The following is an 18,946-nucleotide window of genomic DNA, read 5'->3' as shown; positions in this document are numbered from 1 at the left end:
TTCTAATTAATAAACAGCAAATATATCACCGCTATATTTAAAATGCGAATCTTAAATTTATAGCATGAACATATCAATTGCAATTACTGTTACTTTATTTCTAATATTTTTTTTTAAAATAAAAATAAATTAAACATATCCTAATATAATTGTATGAATTTTCTAATTATACATTTCCTTATTATATGAAATTTCTAATTATACGTGTCCTAATTATATCCTAATATAATTATATTAAACATATCCTAATTTTTTTATATTATACATACATTTCTAAATTACAATTAAAGTCTAATATTTTGCTATATTAAAATTAATTTTATAACAATTTTTACATATTATTAAATTTCTAACATTTATTAACACTAAAATTATTTAAAGCAATAATTAAAAAAAATTACACGTACTAACCTCTTGTAGTCCTTTAAAATAATTAGTATCGAATAAAAAATATAACACTTCACGAAGAGATCCGTTTAGCTCCGAAATATAACTTCTTCCAACTTTTTTCCGTTCAACTTCAAAATATAACGCCTCAAAACTAATTTTTTTCTGCCTATACTCTCATTTTTCACTCTCTTAAAATTTAATTTGGCTTTTTTTAGTAAGTAAAAAGGGGGTTTTCAACCCTTTTTATAGGCAACCGTTGGGGCAACTCCCAACGGTTACTTAAATGTGTTCCGCATTTCTAGAATGCGGAACGCATTTAATTTACCGTTGGGAGCTGGTCTCCCAACGGTAAGGTGCAGTGTTCCGTATTTTTAGAATGCAGAACACTGCTAATCAGATTTAATTATCTGATTAGCATGTTCCGCATTCTAGGATTGCGGAACTCCACATATTCCGCATTCATAGAATGCGGAACATGTGGGTCCTGGCAATCTTCTGGAATTAATTCCAAAAGAGGCACAGGACTGAAATTTTAGCACCCAAATATCAAAAACCTTCATTTGATATGGTAAAGTATGACTATGAAGTTTTTTAGTACATACATGTTTTTTTTTTTGCCAGAGATAACACAGTACGTACATGATTGAAAGAGGCATTTAGTTGATAGATACATATATGTATTAACACTTTATTCATGGCTTTATAATATTATCTCTATAATAATTTTTTTTTTGAAAATGTAGTTAAACGTTGAAGTAGTAAGTATTAATTTTATCCGCGCAACGCGCTTATCTATAAATTTACAATTCAAAAATTTCGTATGCACCTGGGAGTCTCGCTGGGTAATTGTCAAATGCGCACATCCTGATAGAAATAAACACGTAGGTTCTATTGTGCCAAATGACGGAATCTAGAACGGCCAAGTAAGGCAACTAGACTCTTCATTGAATCATCCATTTCCTCAACCATAAATCTAAATGCTTCAATAAGGGGGAAACCAGAGTGCAGAGCAACAAGATCAATTCCATCAAAAAATGGAAAATGGAGCCAATTTTTGCAAATCTCCAACACTAAATCTAAAGGCGTCGGGCCATCACTACTATAAATCCATAGGGGGCATCGTGTTCCTATACCAGAAATCCAGAAAAAGCATCAAGTTCGTACTACTAGACAATAGAAGGGGAACCAAGCCCCTACTACTAGACATCAGGAGGCATCACATTTCCACTACCAGAACTAGAGAAGACTAGGACAATTTTAATAGAATACAAAAAATTGGGCCACTTTCGCAAAATCAAAAATGCAAATGAGACATCTTGAATGTAATCCAAGCTATAGACGGTCCATTAGTTAACACGGCGTAATATCAAGACATACAAGGGTCAATATCCAGAACATCGTACAAACACAGGAAAATCATAGATAGAGATTAGAATCCCAATCCTGAACCAGCGGCTCCGTATCACTACCTTTGCTCTCTAAGAGCATATCCTTATCACATCCAAGATGTCTGACATCATCGCGCCCAGCATGCGCACCACTAGATGCTGAAGCAACGCATTCACGACCAAAAGGGGTACTAGACCGTCGCCTACTGCCAGGTAGCCTAACTTTAGCGCCACCACCAAAAGGCCTAAGATCAATCCGCTACAGCTAGCCTTCCAATTCCTCGATGCAAAACTGTAAAAGCCGAAGAGCACTCAGAACCATAGTTGCATACAAACATATGTGAATACATATTAGAATAGAGCATAAGCATATTACATATTTACCCTCATCTATGCAGATACATGACACAGCTGATTCCTCCATAAGTAAGCCATATTAGCCAGATGAGCATCTTCAGATGCCGACACCGGCAAACCAAAGATATGTGCTCAATCAAGATAGAAAACAGTTTCCAACATAAATAAAAGCACAAACATGCAGAAAAAACTCATATGAGTACAACTAGGAGGCAAGAAAGAACTCTCAATGTATCTGGAAGGGACAAAACTTTATGTGTGCCCATGAGCATCCAAGCTGTGAGCATCACTCTCCGGCATCCGACATATCAAACTAGGAACAAATCTATGAGAACTAGCAACAATTGGCTCGCTAGCCGGGACTTGTCCAGGAGATCCAGAAATCGACATTCGCGCATGATTCGAACGAGATCCATATCTCAGTCGTCCTTGAGAAAGCACAAGACAAAGAAAAAGAGTTAGGAAGGCAATAACGCAAACCCAAAGACAAAAGACCAAGAAAGATGGTACACACTTGAGGCTCTACAGCAGCCTACTCGACTGGAGCATCCGGCATAATAGGCACCTGACTACTATAGGTAGTCTACCCAGAAGAAGTGGTCTCACCAGGTCATCAATATAGCTCCCACGAGTAACATAAGAAAAATCATCAGCAAGGTTACCCCTCAAGTCATGGCGAAGACCAGGCAGGACAATATCCCAACCGCGCAGCATGGAAAACGGTCGTGTCTAGAATCAGACGCTCACAGGGACCGACCCACCAGTGGAGCACACGCTCACACAGAAACCAAGCTTGATAGTTTGGACCATGGATCAGATAACTCATGAAGGTCCTATCGATGGCTCCCTGAAGCCAACCAGGCGAACACCTCCCCGGAGGGATAGTCCATGACGATGACACCTGCAAGAGTACTCCAGGTAAGTACTCAATTGAAATACAGATTATGAACTATTAAGGGTTTTTTGTGTATTGTTTACATCACTCCAGGCCATCTCGTTCAGTTGATTCCTACAAGCAGATCCCTGATCCATAGTCAGGGTCCAAGAAAATCCAAATATCTCAATAGAGGAACGCCTAGTGGCGATATATGTCTAAACTCAGACAAAACGCCAGTCTAAATGGACCAAATCTGAAAAGGGAATACATAACCGATTCAAAAAACCGGTATAGCCAGAATATACATAAATTAGGGGTTAGAAAGGGAATTCACATGCACGACATGCCACATCTTAGAGAGACAGGATCCTCCACAGACGACTTGGTCCATGTTGGTATACAAGTAAGCAAGGACAGTAGACCTCAAATTGTAGGTCGTAATCATATCCAGATCCTCTAGCGGCTGCAAGACATAGATAGGTAGAGTAGACCTATAATTACAGAATAAGGTAGTCCCCAACAAATAGAATAAGAAGGCTCGGGTCATCTGATCAACATCATGAACGTCTCTCATGATCCGACCCTGATTATAGGAGTATAAATCAGTATATTAAAAAGGCGCGACCTTTAACGGCAAAAATAAAGCCCAACATCTCAAAGATGTAATCATCCCACTCAGGATCGATGGACACCAATTGTTCATTAAACTCCAGCCTGATAATGAGCGAGAAATACAGAGGAATGACCGTCATCTCCCCTACCAGTAAATGAAAGGTGTGAGTAGAATGACTCCACCTCTCCATTAAGGCATGTAACGAGTGTCTATCACGCTTCCTCGTCGAAGTAAAGAAAGTGCGAACAAAGGGACCAAAGTCGACATCGTCTATTCGATAATAAACTAATCGGGGAGGAGAATCAAACCACTACCGATCATAGACAAAGTTTCCTGATGTACGGAATAGGTCCATATCCTGAGATTTCAAGAACGTCAAGTTCATTAATACCGGTTATGGAATAGCCGCAAAGTAGGCCGATAAATAAAAATTCCATCGAATAATTACACGTCGCTATGGAACCGGCATCGTGAACACGGCGCCGGATCATTCTGGCGGTGACGCCACATCAATCTGGCGTCGACGCCGGTTCTCCTTGTCCTCATGGACATACAATTTTTTATATTGGGCCTATTCTTGAGAAATTTCGAGTGGTATTTTGCACATTCAGGCGATTGAAATATATATTCAAGAGAAAGATGCCAGGAAACCCAATATTTACAGAACCCCAGGAAACCCAATATTTACAAAATGCCAGGAAACCTAATATTTTCAAAACTCAACACAAAGAACATCATAACAACAATCTATTGTAATTTTTTTATGCAAAATTTTTTATATAGGATCCATCAAATCCAAATGCTACTATGGATTGCAAACTAGTAAATGTAAAATATAGAATGTAGTTTCTTTAACATTTGAAATAGTTTTGATACTATTTCAATGCATTTTCTATAAAATACTGTCATGCATGAACCACTATTAGCACAAAAAACTAGATTTTTTAGTTAATTTTACTAGATAAATTATAGCATGCTTCCTGATGGTTATTGACGTGGCCGGTCCGAGTTTGATCTTCAACCTACATAGAAAGATAGGTTAGAAGGATTCGAGCCGGTGTTGGCTCGAACACCCTCTGTTGCCTAAATCAGATAGATTGAACTGATAAGGGTTTTGAGTGAGTATTAGTAAAAGTGTCCTTTACCTTACCTAGGTCCATTAATATATAATTGATAGTCATTTTGTTGTAGTATGAGTCTTGATACTGATTTGAGTTCATCTTCTTGTTGAGATTAGTTAAAATTCGTCCTTATCCCTAATTTCACGAGATAATGACACTAGTTGATCTTCTAGATGTTTATACGGTTAACACTGCGTACTGAGTTAGGGACTCTTCGGGTTTGTCTTTGAGTTAGTGACCAACGCCACTTGTGTGTGTTTGGATACTACACCAAAAGTAATACCAGGAGATGATTAGAAGACGCAAGTCAATGACACAAAGACTAACTAGCATGTCTCTGACCCAATACCCAGTAATAACGTATGAGTATAGAAGATCAAATCGTTATCCCAAGAAATTAGGGATAAAAATGGAAGATAATCCATCTTAACAAGAAGATGAATTCAAAACAAGAAGGAGACTTCTTACACGTTACAATGACTACTAATATATATACAAATGGACCTAAGTTAGGTAAACTTTAACTTTACTCATATTCATAAAATTGATCACCAATCCAATCTATCTGACTCAGGCATCGGAGGGTGTTCGATCCAACATCGGCTCGAATCCTTCTAACTGTTTGGTTTTCTAAGTTCATAACGCAGCAGAATTTCAAAAATTTATCAAAAACCTAAAACAAGATCCATGTAATTCGAATAAATAGATTAATAACATAATTAATACTTACTTGTATGTCGAATAACAGCAATGTAGGAAGGAAGGAGGTGGTTCACTTTGGTGATACCTGACCTCGGATCAGAAACGCCTCCAAAAGAACGCGTCCTCTACGAGTATCCACACGAACAGACCTTAGCCAAAACTAGTGCTTGTGTGCTACCCCTATTACTTCACAAAGCAATTTCAAATTATTTAGTGATTGCGTGTCTTGTGTTTATTTCGAAAAACACATGTATGAAAACTTTAGGCTTAATAGTCTCTTTATAGAGAAATAAGACATATAGGGTTTACTCAAAAACGTGTTTCGCAATCATATACAAACACTACGTTTTTTTATAACTCTTTTGAGTTTATGTCTATCAAAAACTTATTTTTGATAATTACACATATATATATTAATTATTATTATTATTATCTTCAAAAGATAATGCCTTAAGGAAAACACTTATCCTTAAATTTTGAATTTCAATTAATATATATTTATTATTATATATATTACGAGTTATATATATAATAATCTATTAATCACTTAATTCTATTGGGCTTGTACAACCCATAATTGTTTTGGGCCTGTTCTTAGTGTGTGACCATGTAGGTTCATATAACGTTGAAAGTAGGCCCGAAATCCCTATTTCGACCCACAAGTCATAAGTGGTCTCTAGCAAGACATTATGACTATCCAAGTTATATCAATATTGATTATCCGATTTAACCATTTACAATAATATTTTATCTCATTGTCTCATGATATCCTGATTGAATATAAGATATAGTTGTGTCATTCTTATAATATTCAATCATTAGTTTCCTGATTGCAAGTACACTGAAAATGATAACTCTTTATCAATTCATTTAACATGGTCATGCATATCCTTCAGTATATCTTCTTCAAGGGGCCCATAGATATCTTACTCGAATAAATGAGGGACAAATTCCTTCTCAGTCTCTAACATTTCCCACATCGTTACTTTCATATCCAATGATAATCTCTTCCATTATCCTGTTAAAAATAATGTAAGACTGAATCAAAATATGAAATAGCTATATAGAAATCCATGATGATTTCAAGGTCAAAGGACAATAATAATCGAACTGTAACGAGAATTACTTATGATAGTGATCTATGTAGTATTCTCAAGGTGGGTCATCCAGTGCCTTATTTCTCAAATAGAGCCTATGATTTGACTTAATATCTTATATACATGATTAGTAAACATAAACATCAGTCAACATCATATAGTCTCAATGTTCTATTAAGACTAAGGATAGAGAACATAATTCTTTATTAAAGCGAATGGTTCTACTATCAAGTCACATACTTGATAACCTTAGAAAGAATTAACCATTTAAGTATTTTAATCATAATATGAAATGATAAAAACAGCCAATCAATACATAACAAAACGATAAAATTAGTACATGGTCAAACATGATTGACCTAATGCATATCACTAACACTAACCTATTTTTCCTTGTAGGTTGGATCAGACTCAGACCAGCAGTTCAAGAACCATTATTTGGCGCCGTCTGTGGTAACGATCAATTCGTTTTCTGACATAAAAATTCAATTTTGGTTTCTTGGTTGAAGATGAATAATGAGGAAGAACCACCGACACCAGGAGTGGTTGTAACGACGGGGGCCTTACCCGTAAGCAACAGACCAATCCTCCAATCTGTGTCTAGCGCAGGTGGGGGACTTGCACCAGGAGTAAATCTCATACCACCAGCAACAACTAAAGTGTCGTACGACATCACACCACCACCAATGAGAAGAGGCATTCCAGGACAAGCGCCTTCACCCTGGGGCAACTATACCCCCCAGTACCAGGCTCCAATGACGTATCAACAACTGGGTTGGTACCTAGGGTATTATCCTTGGAGCCACCCCATTCAGCAGGGGTACTAGAGGCATGTCAACCCAATCCCTTTCCCATCTCTAGATACGGAAGGAACGGTAACCTCCACCACACAAGTTCCACCATACGTACCTCAAGGCGCACCCTTACTACCGCTCTACCATGAGGCGGTGATGAAAAGCGTACATGACTTCCAAGATTATCTGGTGGGACTAGCCAAATAGTCGGTAGAACATCAAGCAATAAAGGAGAAACAACCTCAGAACAAAGAGGCAGAGGGAAGACGCGGACCAGAGACTTTCGGACAGAAAAAGAAAGCTGGAGAAGAACCTCCATGGAGAGGCCAGTCTGAGCCGAAACCTCGGAGAAAGAGCAATGATAAAGCAATAGGGACTTCATTCCCACCAGAGAAAAATAAAGACCCATAGGTTAAGGACAAAGGCGCACACACAGAAGTACCAAAAAGTAATCGAATCCATATCGATGATGAGCAAGCATCCAAAGGAGCTACATCAGGAGAAAAAAAGAAGAAAGCCCAGGAGAAAGATACAGAGAGTCACTCCTCCAACAGAAGGAAAGAAGTAGAGGAGCGGATCGATATTGACGAGAAAATCAACAATGCCATGAAGAAGTTCCAAAATGAAGGAAATGGAGAGGGCGAGGACAGAGAAGACGAGGACTCTCCTCTAAAATCCGAAATTCAACTGGTACGGTTTCCTTCACTTTTTAAATTACCAACCTTTGATTCCTTGATGGAACAGGAGATCCAAAGAGCCACATCTCCAAGTTCAAAACGATCATGATGCTGCAGGATGTGACTGATCCAATGCTCTGTAGAATGTTCTCTGCGATACTAAAAGGGTCGGCACAGAAGTGGTATTCGTACCTTAAAGCAGGCTCGATCGGTTCCTTCTCCGACCTTGCCTCATCATTCAAGGCGCGGTTTAAAACCAATATCCCCATGCATAAGAGCTCCAGTGACATGAGGAAATGCAAGCAAGGAGATCAAGAGACGTTGAAGAACTTTGTTGAGAGATTTAACAAAGAGGCGGTCCAAATCAAAAATCTAAACCACGATACCGCCATAGAAGCAATGAAGATAGGGACTCGATTCGAAGAACTCCGAGACAAAATCCTGATAAAAAAAAGACCACCGCCTTTCAGGACTTAATGTTAATTACACACAAATATGTGGAGTTAGATGAAGCAAGGAGAACACTGACGAAACAACACGAGACGATGAAACAGGACAGTTCCAAATATCGCGGGAAGAAGGACGAAGACAGGCCTCGGACGCAGAGATATGGAGGACTGAGCAGACCCTATGACTTCACTCCATTGATACGAGCCCCAGTATACATACTCAGCTGGATGAAGTAGAATCGATTAATGTTCAATACCTCAAGGAAGATGGACCCAAACAAAAAAAGAGACGAAAGCAAGTATTGCCGTTTCCATGAAGGCTATGGCCATGACACAGACCGATGTTGGGACCTGAAGAGGGAAATAGAACAGCTAATCCAATCTGGAGTACTAAGAAAATTTGTTCATGAAAAATTCGGAGAAAAAAAGGAAGGCAGACGTTGCGGAGAAGGAGGAGCTAACAGGAAAGCTAAAGAAGTAACAGGAGTAATACATGTGATCGATGGAGGAGAACCTTATAGTAACACTCAGAAGAAAAAGAGAAATAGGCGACGCTCTGCAACGGTCTTCGTAATCGAGAGGGAGATAGCTCAAGAGGTTTCTTTCGGTCCAGAAGTTGGAGGGCATGTACAAGGTCCTCACAATGACGCATTGGTAATAGAGGCAGTAATACGAAATCATTCTAGTCAAGCAGATCTTGATAGATTAAGGAAGTTCTGTAAACTTGTTGACCCTAGAAGCGTTCAAATAAATGAAAGGATCTATCACAGACCTACGGAAAGCATCTGTCCCACTCATCGGACTAGGAGGAAAACCAATACGACCCGAGGGAACTGTCAGCATATATGTGGAACTAGGCGAGAAGAATGAAGGACCACTTAAGAATCTGCATGCCCAATTCAATGTAGTAGATCTACCTCTGGCATATAATGGCATCTTTGGTAGACCTTTCCTATACCAATCTGGCGCAGTGACCAGCATCAGGTTACTGATTTTGAAGATAACTACCTCAGAGGGCACTATAGTAGTTCGAGGGAGTCAAGAGATGGCTAGAGAATGTTGCATGGTAGCAACAAAAGAAGAGGAAAGCCTTTCGATCACCACGTACGCAGGAATCGTAGTAGACGAGGAGGAGCCAAGAGGCGCAGAACCAGTCGGGGAGATGAAATAGTTTACATTGACCGAGACCAAGATAGTAAAGGTGAGAACTGACATCCCAAAGAAGGTGACGGAAGAGATAACATCCATCCAAAAGAAAAACGTCGGGTCATTCGCCACATAGCCAGCAGAAATCGTTGGAGTTGATCCAAAGATAGCGTCACACAAGTTAAACGTGAAACAGGGAGAAAGCCCATAGTATAGAAGAAGAGGCGATTCACAAAGAGAGACAAAAGATAATCGTTGAAGAAGTCAATGTGTTAGAAGTAGCAGGATTCATTCGGAAGGTGTACTACCCTAACTGGGTAGCCAACGTGGTCCTAGTTAAAAAATCGAATGGGAAGTATAGAATGTGTGTCGACTTCGCGGATCTAAACAAGGCATGTCCTAAAGTAAATTATCCACTTCCCAACATAGACCAGTTGAGGAGGAATGATGAGGCCTACGTCGATGACATAATTGTGAAGAGTGTGACAGCATAAAGCACGCCCAAGACCTGGAAAAGACCTTCTTGCTCCTGAATAAATTTGGAATGAAGCTCAATCCAGCCAAGTGCGCCTTCGGAGTTAAGGCAAGGAAATCATTGGGGTATTTGATCAGCCAGCGAGGGATAGAGGCCAATCCCGAGAAGATCCAAGCTATTGTAGACATGAAAGCCCCGCAGAGTATACGAGAGATACATAAATTAAATGGTTGAGTCACGGCATTGGGACGTTTCATTTCCTCTTTTTCCAGAAAATGTTTCCCATTTTTCAAACAGTTCAGGAATATGAAAAAATTCATTTGGGACGAGGATTGCCATAAGGCTTTTGAGGATTTGAAGTCATTCTTGACCAACACACCTTTACTGAGTAGGCTCATCGTGGGAGAGACGCTGTATCTGTACCTATCAGTATGCAGAGAGAGACCATAGCTTCGATATTGGTACGAGAAGAAGAGGAAGAGCAGAGACCTATCTATTACATTAGTAGGACACTCAAAGGGGCAGAACTTAACTACCCGACCATCGACAAGTTAGCACTAGCTATGGTGACAACTACAAAGAAGCTGAAACTGTATTTTCAGGGACACACAGTCATAGTACGCACAAACCATCCCCTGAGAAAAGCCCTCCATCGATCGGAGACATCAGGAAGATTGATGAACTGGTCAGTACAACTGGGCGAGCACGATATCAGATATGAGCTGAGGAAGACACTGAAGGCACAAGCATTGGCAGACTTCGTCACGGAGATGACAGAGAAACCACCTGATGCAATCGTAGAAGATTTAACTGGGAACTTATTCATGGACGGGGCCTCCAGTGAGCAAGGAGCAGGATTGGCGTAATTCTAATCGGACCACACAAGGTTGCCATAGAACATGCAGTATACCTGAACTGCAAGGCTACCAACAACGTAGCAGGTACACGAATATACTTTTTTCATCCATCTAAATTTACTATGTATCCTGTAACTCGTATCCCACTAATAACGTAGCAGAATATGAGGCCCTTCTAACAGGATTCACGATAGACAAGGAAGTGAAAGTAGAAAAGTTGAAGATCCATAATGACTCCCAATTAGTTACCAGCCAGGTCTTGGGACAGTTCCAAACGAAGGATGCTAACATGGAAAAGTACATGGGGAAAGCAAAGGAAATGCTGAAAAAAATAGAGAAGAATGGAGGGCAATGGGAAATAATCCTAATACCTCGAGAAGAAAACACTAGGGCAGATGTCCTAGCTAAAGCTGCCGCAATGAAAAACTCATTGTACCTTTCACTTCAAATGAAAGAAGAAAGAACTACTCCCATGGTGAATGAGAAAGAGGTTTTGCCTATCACAGAACTAGATCCATGGATGCAACCTATTGTGGCATACTTAACTGATGGGATAGTCCTACAAGGACTGGCAGAAGCAGCTAAATTAGTACGAATATCCTCCGTATATTCTTTGATAGAAGGAGCCTTGTAACGGACATCAGTCATACATCCATGGTCCAAGTGCATTTCGATGGATATTAAACTCTATAGGTCACTAGGCTTTTCTCAAATTACAGAAAGGTCACTAAAAAAACTTTTGTTACAAAATGGTCATTAAACTATACCTTTTATTACAAAGGAGTTCAGCCATATAAAACGTTGCGTTTTACGCAAAAAAGCAACATTTATACTTACGTGGCAAGCCAAAGTTACAAAAAGGAACATAGTTCAGTGAGCTTTTTGTAATAAAAGGTATTATCCGATTACTTTTTTGTAATTCACAAAAAGTTTAATGTTCATTTTATAACAACATAAACATTTTTGTAATAAAACATATAGTTCAATGACCATTTTGTAACAAAAGTTTTTTTAGTGACCTTTCTGTAATTTGAGTGAAGTCCAGTGATCTAAAAGTTTAATATCCGCATTTCGATAGAAGAAGGAGGTTACGTCCTTAAGGAAAACCATGAGGGAGAGTGCGGGGCACACGAAGCCGCAGTCACCTTATGTAGAAAAGCAATGCTCTAGGGATACTATTGGCCGACTATGAAAAAAGACGCGGAAGAGATGGTCAAAAAGTGTGAAAGTGTCAAAGGTTTGGCACAATCGTAAGAACCCCCGCAGCTCATCAATCCGCCATTGGAAGCCCTTGGCCTTTCATGACTTGGGGAGTGGACATACTGTGTCCATTTACCCCAGCTCGAGGATAACTCAAGTTCATAGTAGTTGCGGTAGACCACTTCACTAAGTGGGTAGAAGTACAACCAATGAGCACCATAACGTCTCAGAAAATTCAGAATTGGTTAACCAACAAAGTCATGGGCAGGTAACTTTTCAAAGTTATTAGATAATTTTTGCAACGTATGAATCAAGCATACTAATACGAAACAGATTTGGCACACCACATGCCTTAGTCACAGACAACGGAAAACAGTTTGATTGCGCTGAGTTTAGGGAGTATTGAGCTAGACTGAGAATCAATATGAAGTCCGCCTCTATAGCACATCCGCATACTAATGGCCTTATAGAGGTCATCAATCGCACTATCCTATCTGGAATCAAGAAGAGATTAGATGATCAAAAGGAAGATGGGTTGATGAGCTATATCATGTGATATGGGCTTATCGAACACACCCAGAAAGGCAACAGGGGAGACACCCTTCCGCCTCACGTATGGAACGGAAGTCGCCTTTCTTGTGGAGATGGGAATGTCCACTCTTAGTGTACATGTCGTAGACGAAGAATGCAATGAAGAAACAAGCAGAATATGTCTAGACCTTTTAAATGAAAGAAGGCATCAGGCATCTGTTCGAGCCGAAGCTTATCACAGACAGATGACTAAATATCATAGTGCCCGAGTCAAAGAGAGGAGTTTTTCAGAAAGGGACCTAGTCCTCAAGAAGGCAGAATCGGTAGAGGAGCTACCGGAGTTGGCAAACTGGAAGCCAACTGGGATGGGCCATATCGAGTCACAGAAGTAGTAGGAAAGGGGGCATACATAATAGCCCACCTAGAAGGGACACCATTGCCCAGAACATGGAATGTCGAAAATCTAAAGAAATACCTTCAGTAAAAGATGTAACAGTGATTGATGAATAAAGTTACACCTTTTTTCCTTTTTATTATTTCCTTTTACTCTATGTTTTACATTCAACTTAGAAATTAGTCATATGGCGATGACCCAAAAAAGTGACACAGTCTAACATAAATCTACGCATGTAATCCATAAAGCATTGCAAATGTTCAGAAATTCAAAAAAAGAAAAAGAAAAGGGGAGTCTCCCATAAGACCCGCCAAACGAAAAGTATAAGTAAAACGAAGTGCTATGTCATAAGTAGCAACAAAAAAAGCTAGCTAAATGACCAACATATGGCCTATACCATTTCCTCTGGACGGGTCGCTCTATCCTTTGGACCAACAGAATCCTTCTCTTCAGCAAGTTCCTCGACTGAGTCAGGGAAAGAAGAGTCATGATCACGAACTTTAGAAGTTTCAGCCTCAAGGTCTTGAATATCCTTGACCACAGCTGAAACTGTCTCAAACGCAGTAACCTGTCCCAGAAGCTCCTTGTCTCCGTAGACAGTTGCATCAGAAAGCTCCAACTTCTCCTCAGACTCTATGGGGTCCTTCACGCCTTCATTAATAATATCCGCTGGAAGGACTGGAGAAACAGGCGACCCGGCCTTCTTGGCAGCAACTTTGTCCGCAACCCTTTGACCCAAAGCTCGAAGATCGATTGATAGAAACTTGTTGATATCATAATCAGGGTAGTCTTCACGAACTATCTTAATCACTGAAGCGCAAAAGTCGGTTAAGAAGCCACTCATGTACACATTGGCATCTCGCTTATTGTTATGTTGCTCTTGGTTTAACTTCTCACAAGAAGCTTGGAGTTGCAACATAGCACCTTCACGATCAGTAACTTTTTTCTCCAAAATTTTGACTCGGTCCATGGCAGTCTTGTTCAGCTTGCATAAATTGACCCTCTCTGCAGACGTAGTCTCCCGAAGATTAGCCATCTCTTTCTCATGCTTTTGGGTCATAGACACCGTCTCCTCCAGTTGGCGACGAACCAGAGCATTTCCTTGCACAAGTTGGCGAAGACACAAGATAAGAAAATAAAAATTATAACAAAGTAGCATAAAGAAGTCACAGAGCAGAGTCTTGAAACACAAACCTGTAATAGAGTCGAATCAATTTTGTCGCAGACACTTGCACCCAAATAACTATCCCAAACCTCCATGTCTTTTGGAAATTGGACGAACTGGGAAAACAAAGAAGAAACCTCCGGAGAAGCAACAGACAACCCTTCCATAGTTTGCTCCAACCAATCTCTTCGATTGGGACAAGAGTCCAAATTCTTCTTGAGACGTTTGGCAGACCCCTGCCTAGTCCGTACACGGACATCCCGTGCTTTCTTCCCAGAAGAGGGAGGCAACATCACATCAGAAGACTTCTCAGTTTTGATAATTGGCTTACGAGGCAAAGACAACAACGCATGCTTGGACCCAGTAATCACGGCAACATCATCATCTAAGGTAAGGGTCAACTCATCAAGAAAATCGTCACCCATTCCTACAAAAAAGAAGAGGACAAATAAGGAAATGAACAAACGAAATACAACTCGCAAGAATAATAAACAAGAATCATACCCTGAGAAGCATCAGTCAAGTCTACAAAAGAGAGAGGTGGAGATGTATGGCAGGACTGTGACAGCGTACCATCACTTTCAAGAGGCCCCTCAGTCATAGTATGAGGAGGCAACTCAATATTTGGAAACTTACAACAGAGGTAATTATCCACTAAATCATAGCAATTGTACAATCGAGTTTTAGCATTATCTACTAAAGAATCTAGTACCTTTGAATCAGTGGTACAAAGAGGGGAAAAGGATAAAGACGCAGAATAATCAACCCACTCGGAGGCAAAACCAGCGAAAGCACTCTCATGACTCACAACAAAGAAAGATCGTTGCCAACATTTAGTATTCTTTGGGAGACCATCTATTAAACGTCTACACCGGTGAGCAGCCAAACGATGGTAAAACTCATTACTCCTACGAGTAATAAAATAAAGTTCATTAAGAAGACCTAACGAAGGCACTAAACCCCTATCACAGGCTAACTCGATAAGGCAACACAAGACACGGATCACATTGGGATGTATCTGACCCAAAGGAATCCCATAATACATGACGAAGGACTCAATTAGAGGGTCCAACGGAAAGCGCAATCCGCAGCGAAATTGTTCCTTGTAAACAACTACTTTTCCAATACCAACATTAGCATTAGCGGCCACACGGGAACCAAAAACAGAAAGGAAGTAAGAAATAGGAATGACATAATCATAACAGAGTTCATTTAACAAATCCCTATCAACATTAGTTGTTAAAGAACCTAAGGAATTGCGATAATCTACGGCATCGCCATAAGAAGGAAGCGACACAGGGGACCTAGTACGGGCCATAATCAAAACTAAAGATCAAGAAAAAAGAACAATAGAATTACCAGGAAAAGCACGAAGGAGAGGAAATCCAAAAGATACAAAGAATAGTTAAAATAAGTAAAGAGAGTGAGAATGATCAAGTAAAGAAAACTAAAAAAGGAAGAGAGAAGATGATATTTAAGAGAAAAGTCTAGAAAACCGTCCAGCGGTTACCAATTAGATACGTAGCACACGTCCAGGGGCACAGTTTAATGGAAGTTTAAATTGTGAAAAAAGAAGGAACCGAAGAGGCAACAAGTATCAACAGACACAAAGTAAGAAAAGAAAAGCAGGCTAGGCCCAATGTAAACCCAATAAGCAAACATAAATGCTTGATAGACATAATTTCGTTGGGAGGGACTAATGATGGATACTACACCGAAAGTAATACCAGGAGATGATAAGAAGACGCAAGTCACTGACTTAAAGACTAACCAGCATGTCCCTGACCCAATACCCAGTAATAACCGTATGAGTATAAAAGATTAGCTCGTTATCCCAAGAAATCAGGGATAACAACGAAAGATAACCCATCTTAACAAGAATATGACTTCAAAACGAGAAGGAGACTTCTAACACGTTACAATGACTACTGATATATATACAAATGGACCAAAGTCAGGTAAACTTTAACTTTACTCATATTCATTAAATTGATCATCAATCCAATCTATCTGACTTAGGCATCGGAGGGCGTTCGAGCCAACACCAGCTCGAATCCTTCTAACCTATTTTTCCTTGTAGGTTGGATCAGACTCAGACCGACAGTTCAAGAACCATTAGGTCTTGTGTACTATTTTGGAGCTGTATCCATCATTAGTCCCTCCCAATAAAAATATTCCTATCAATCATTTATGTTTGTTTCATTATTTCTATGGATTGTGTTTGTGACCTTTTGTCTTGTATTTTGAAATGTTGCTCCCCTCGTACTGTGTCTTCTTATCGAGCTTTCTTTGGGCTCGGCCCACTTTATTTCTTTGTTTTGTTCTTCATGTTACATTTTGTTTGCTTGATTTCTTACTTGTTTTCTCCTTTATTGCAGAGATGGGTGATGATTTTCTTGATGACTTGACTCTCTTTTTTATTTTTGTTTCTCATTATGTGTTTTCGCCAACATATGCAAGGAAATGCTCTGGTTCGTCGCAAAAGGGTGGAAATGAAGTCCGTGATTCAGAAGCACGAGAAGGAGGTGGCTAATCTTTGGGAGAATGCGTCTGCGGAGAGAGTCAAGTTATCAAAGCTAAAGCAGACCGCTATGGATCGAATCAAGATTTTGGAGAAGAAGGTTGCTGATCGCAAAAATGCTATGTTGCAGCTCAAATCTTCATGCGAGAAATTATCTCAAGTACTAAAGAACAATAAACGAGACACCAATGTATATGTGAGCGGCTACTTAACTGACTTCTGCTCTATTGTGATCAAGATCGTTCATGAGGACTACCCCAATTATGACATTAACAAGTTTTTGTCGATTGATCTCCGTGCTCTAGGTTAGGGGGTTATGACAAAGGTTGCATCTAAGAAAGTTTGCCTATTTCTCCGGTTTTCACTTCGGACGTTGCTAATGATGGCGTGAAGGACGCCATAAATCTTAGGAGGACAAAGAGCTTGCTGATACTATTGCCAAAGATGACAAGGAACTTTTGTCTCCTTTGGGACTATTGACGATGTTCGAGACAATTTCAACTATTATTAAAGATATGCAAGACTCGGAGGCTGGAACTTCGGAGGTTCCCAAGCATGATTCTGTTTTCCTCGACTCAGTCGAGGAATTTGCTAAGGAGAAAGATTCAGGTGGTCCAAAGGAGAGAGCGACCCATCCAGAGGAAAAAGTGTAGGCCATATGTTTGGCCTGTAGCTAGCTTTCTTTTGCTTTGTTTTGGTGCTACCTTGTGATGTAGTACTTCTTTTGTTTTTACTTTTCTTTAGGTGGGTCTTTGTGGTAGACTCCCCCTTTTTGGATTTCTGAACAATTACGTGCTTTTTATGAATGTGTGTTGCTTTTTCTTTATCTACAAAGAATCATACTATTGACTATTTCATGCATCTGTGTCATAGGTCTGCGACTAGCTTCTACTAGAGGCATCAAACCAAAAAATGACAAAGTTTGAAGATTCTCCTGATGAAGAGAAACTCAGTGTGTTTGATGTTGTCAGTCCAAAGAAGGGAGAAAAGGAGAACATCGTCTTGGCTCGTAGCCATTTTACTTCGTGTTTGTTTTGTTGTTGTCCCTTGGGACAATCGTTTGCTTGTTCATACCTTTTCTGGGTTGACGATTTGGCCTTCTCATTTCTGAACAATTTGTTTTGTTTTATATTCCATAATTTCTTGCGGTGAAATGCTTTGTTTATTTTGTGGATGTTTTACAATCCAAATTGATCCTGTGTAGAGATCTGTATCTGCCATACTTCGAGTAAGATGGTCTTTTTGGTGGAGTTTTTTCTAGTAGAATAGTCTTCAAATGGGATGGTTCTTTTAATGGAGCAATCCTTCAGATGGGGTGGTCCTTCAGGTGGAACCGTTCTTCTAGTAGAATAGTCCTTCAAATGGGACGGTTCTTTTGATGGACCTTCAGGTGGGATGGTCCTTCAAGTGGAACCGTTCTTTTAGTAGAATAGTCCTTCAAGTGGGACGGTTCTTTCGATGGATCAATCCTTCAATGGATCGGGTATTGTGGTACTTAGTCGTTTGCCTTCGATGTGCTTTGGTTTCGATCTTCATATGGTGCCTTTAATTGTCATGCTTAGATATCTGCCTCTGGTACACTATGACTCTGAGGAATGTCTTTTGCTTGAAACTGTCCTAAAACTTGCTTGGGCGAGTTGTGGATTTTTGATTTCCACTTATGTTGCTGCATGTTCGTTAGTATTCTTCTATATAAAGTTTCATTTTTAATTGAAAGAATAGCCTATATACCTTTAACGTCTTTTGCAGCTCGTACTTGACACCATGTTCTACTAATTGAATAGGTCAACCTCCATGATGTCTCACGGTGATGTAGTGCTTTCTTGTATGGCTTTTAATGTCTTCGGCGAGCTTTCTTTCCTCTTATATCACTGATGTATCGTCTGGGCAGACATTCAGCTTGTGGAATCTTATTATCCTAATAATACTTGTGGTGTTAGCTTTCATGACTCTTTTGATCTCTTCTCCTTATGTCAAGGTGGGCTTCTATTCTTTTGCGGCAATGATGTTGTTCTTTCTTTCGCGAGTAGAGATGAAGCCTTTTCTTCGTGTTCAATTGTTTTTCTTTTGTTTGGCTACTTCTCGGGCGACCCAATTCAGTGGTCTTGAAAATTATTGGTACTCTTCATCATCGCCTTATAATAAAGCGGTGGTAATTGGGGCTCATTCAAATATATATATATATATATATA

At 39.7% G+C, this 18,946-nt stretch overlaps 2 protein-coding genes across 2 annotated transcripts; both read left to right on the top strand.

Moving 5' to 3' along the window:
- Window positions 1-7,945: 7,945 nt before the first annotated feature.
- On the top strand, window positions 7,946-8,493 carry LOC126672282 (uncharacterized). Its single transcript, XM_050366230.1, has 2 exons — window positions 7,946-8,029; window positions 8,134-8,493. The coding sequence occupies exons 1-2, from the start codon at window positions 7,946-7,948 to the stop codon at window positions 8,491-8,493; spliced, it is 444 nt and encodes a 147-aa protein (XP_050222187.1).
- A 239-nt stretch (window positions 8,494-8,732) lies between these two features.
- On the top strand, window positions 8,733-9,636 carry LOC126672281 (uncharacterized). Its single transcript, XM_050366229.1, has 2 exons — window positions 8,733-9,183; window positions 9,236-9,636. The coding sequence occupies exons 1-2, from the start codon at window positions 8,733-8,735 to the stop codon at window positions 9,634-9,636; spliced, it is 852 nt and encodes a 283-aa protein (XP_050222186.1).
- Window positions 9,637-18,946: the final 9,310 nt, after the last annotated feature.

The sequence above is a fragment of the Mercurialis annua genome, linkage group LG3, assembly GCF_937616625.2.
Source record: "Mercurialis annua linkage group LG3, ddMerAnnu1.2, whole genome shotgun sequence".
NCBI lineage: Eukaryota > Viridiplantae > Streptophyta > Magnoliopsida > Malpighiales > Euphorbiaceae > Mercurialis > Mercurialis annua.
The sequence above is the reverse complement of the archived record's forward strand: the minus strand, read 5'-3'. Positions and strand labels throughout refer to the sequence as shown.

Bases quoted from the DNA above. Each gene is read 5' to 3' on its own strand.
- LOC126672281 (XM_050366229.1), top strand. From the start codon at position 8,733: ATGGACCCAAACAAAAAAAGAGACGAAAGCAAGTATTGCCGTTTCCAT. The intron at 9,184-9,235 runs GTAAACTTGTTG...GATCTATCACAG, and splicing joins TGATAGATTAAGGAAGTTCT to ACCTACGGAAAGCATCTGTC.
- LOC126672282 (XM_050366230.1), top strand. From the start codon at position 7,946: ATGAAGAAGTTCCAAAATGAAGGAAATGGAGAGGGCGAGGACAGAGAA. The intron at 8,030-8,133 runs GTACGGTTTCCT...ATGATGCTGCAG, and splicing joins TAAAATCCGAAATTCAACTG to GATGTGACTGATCCAATGCT.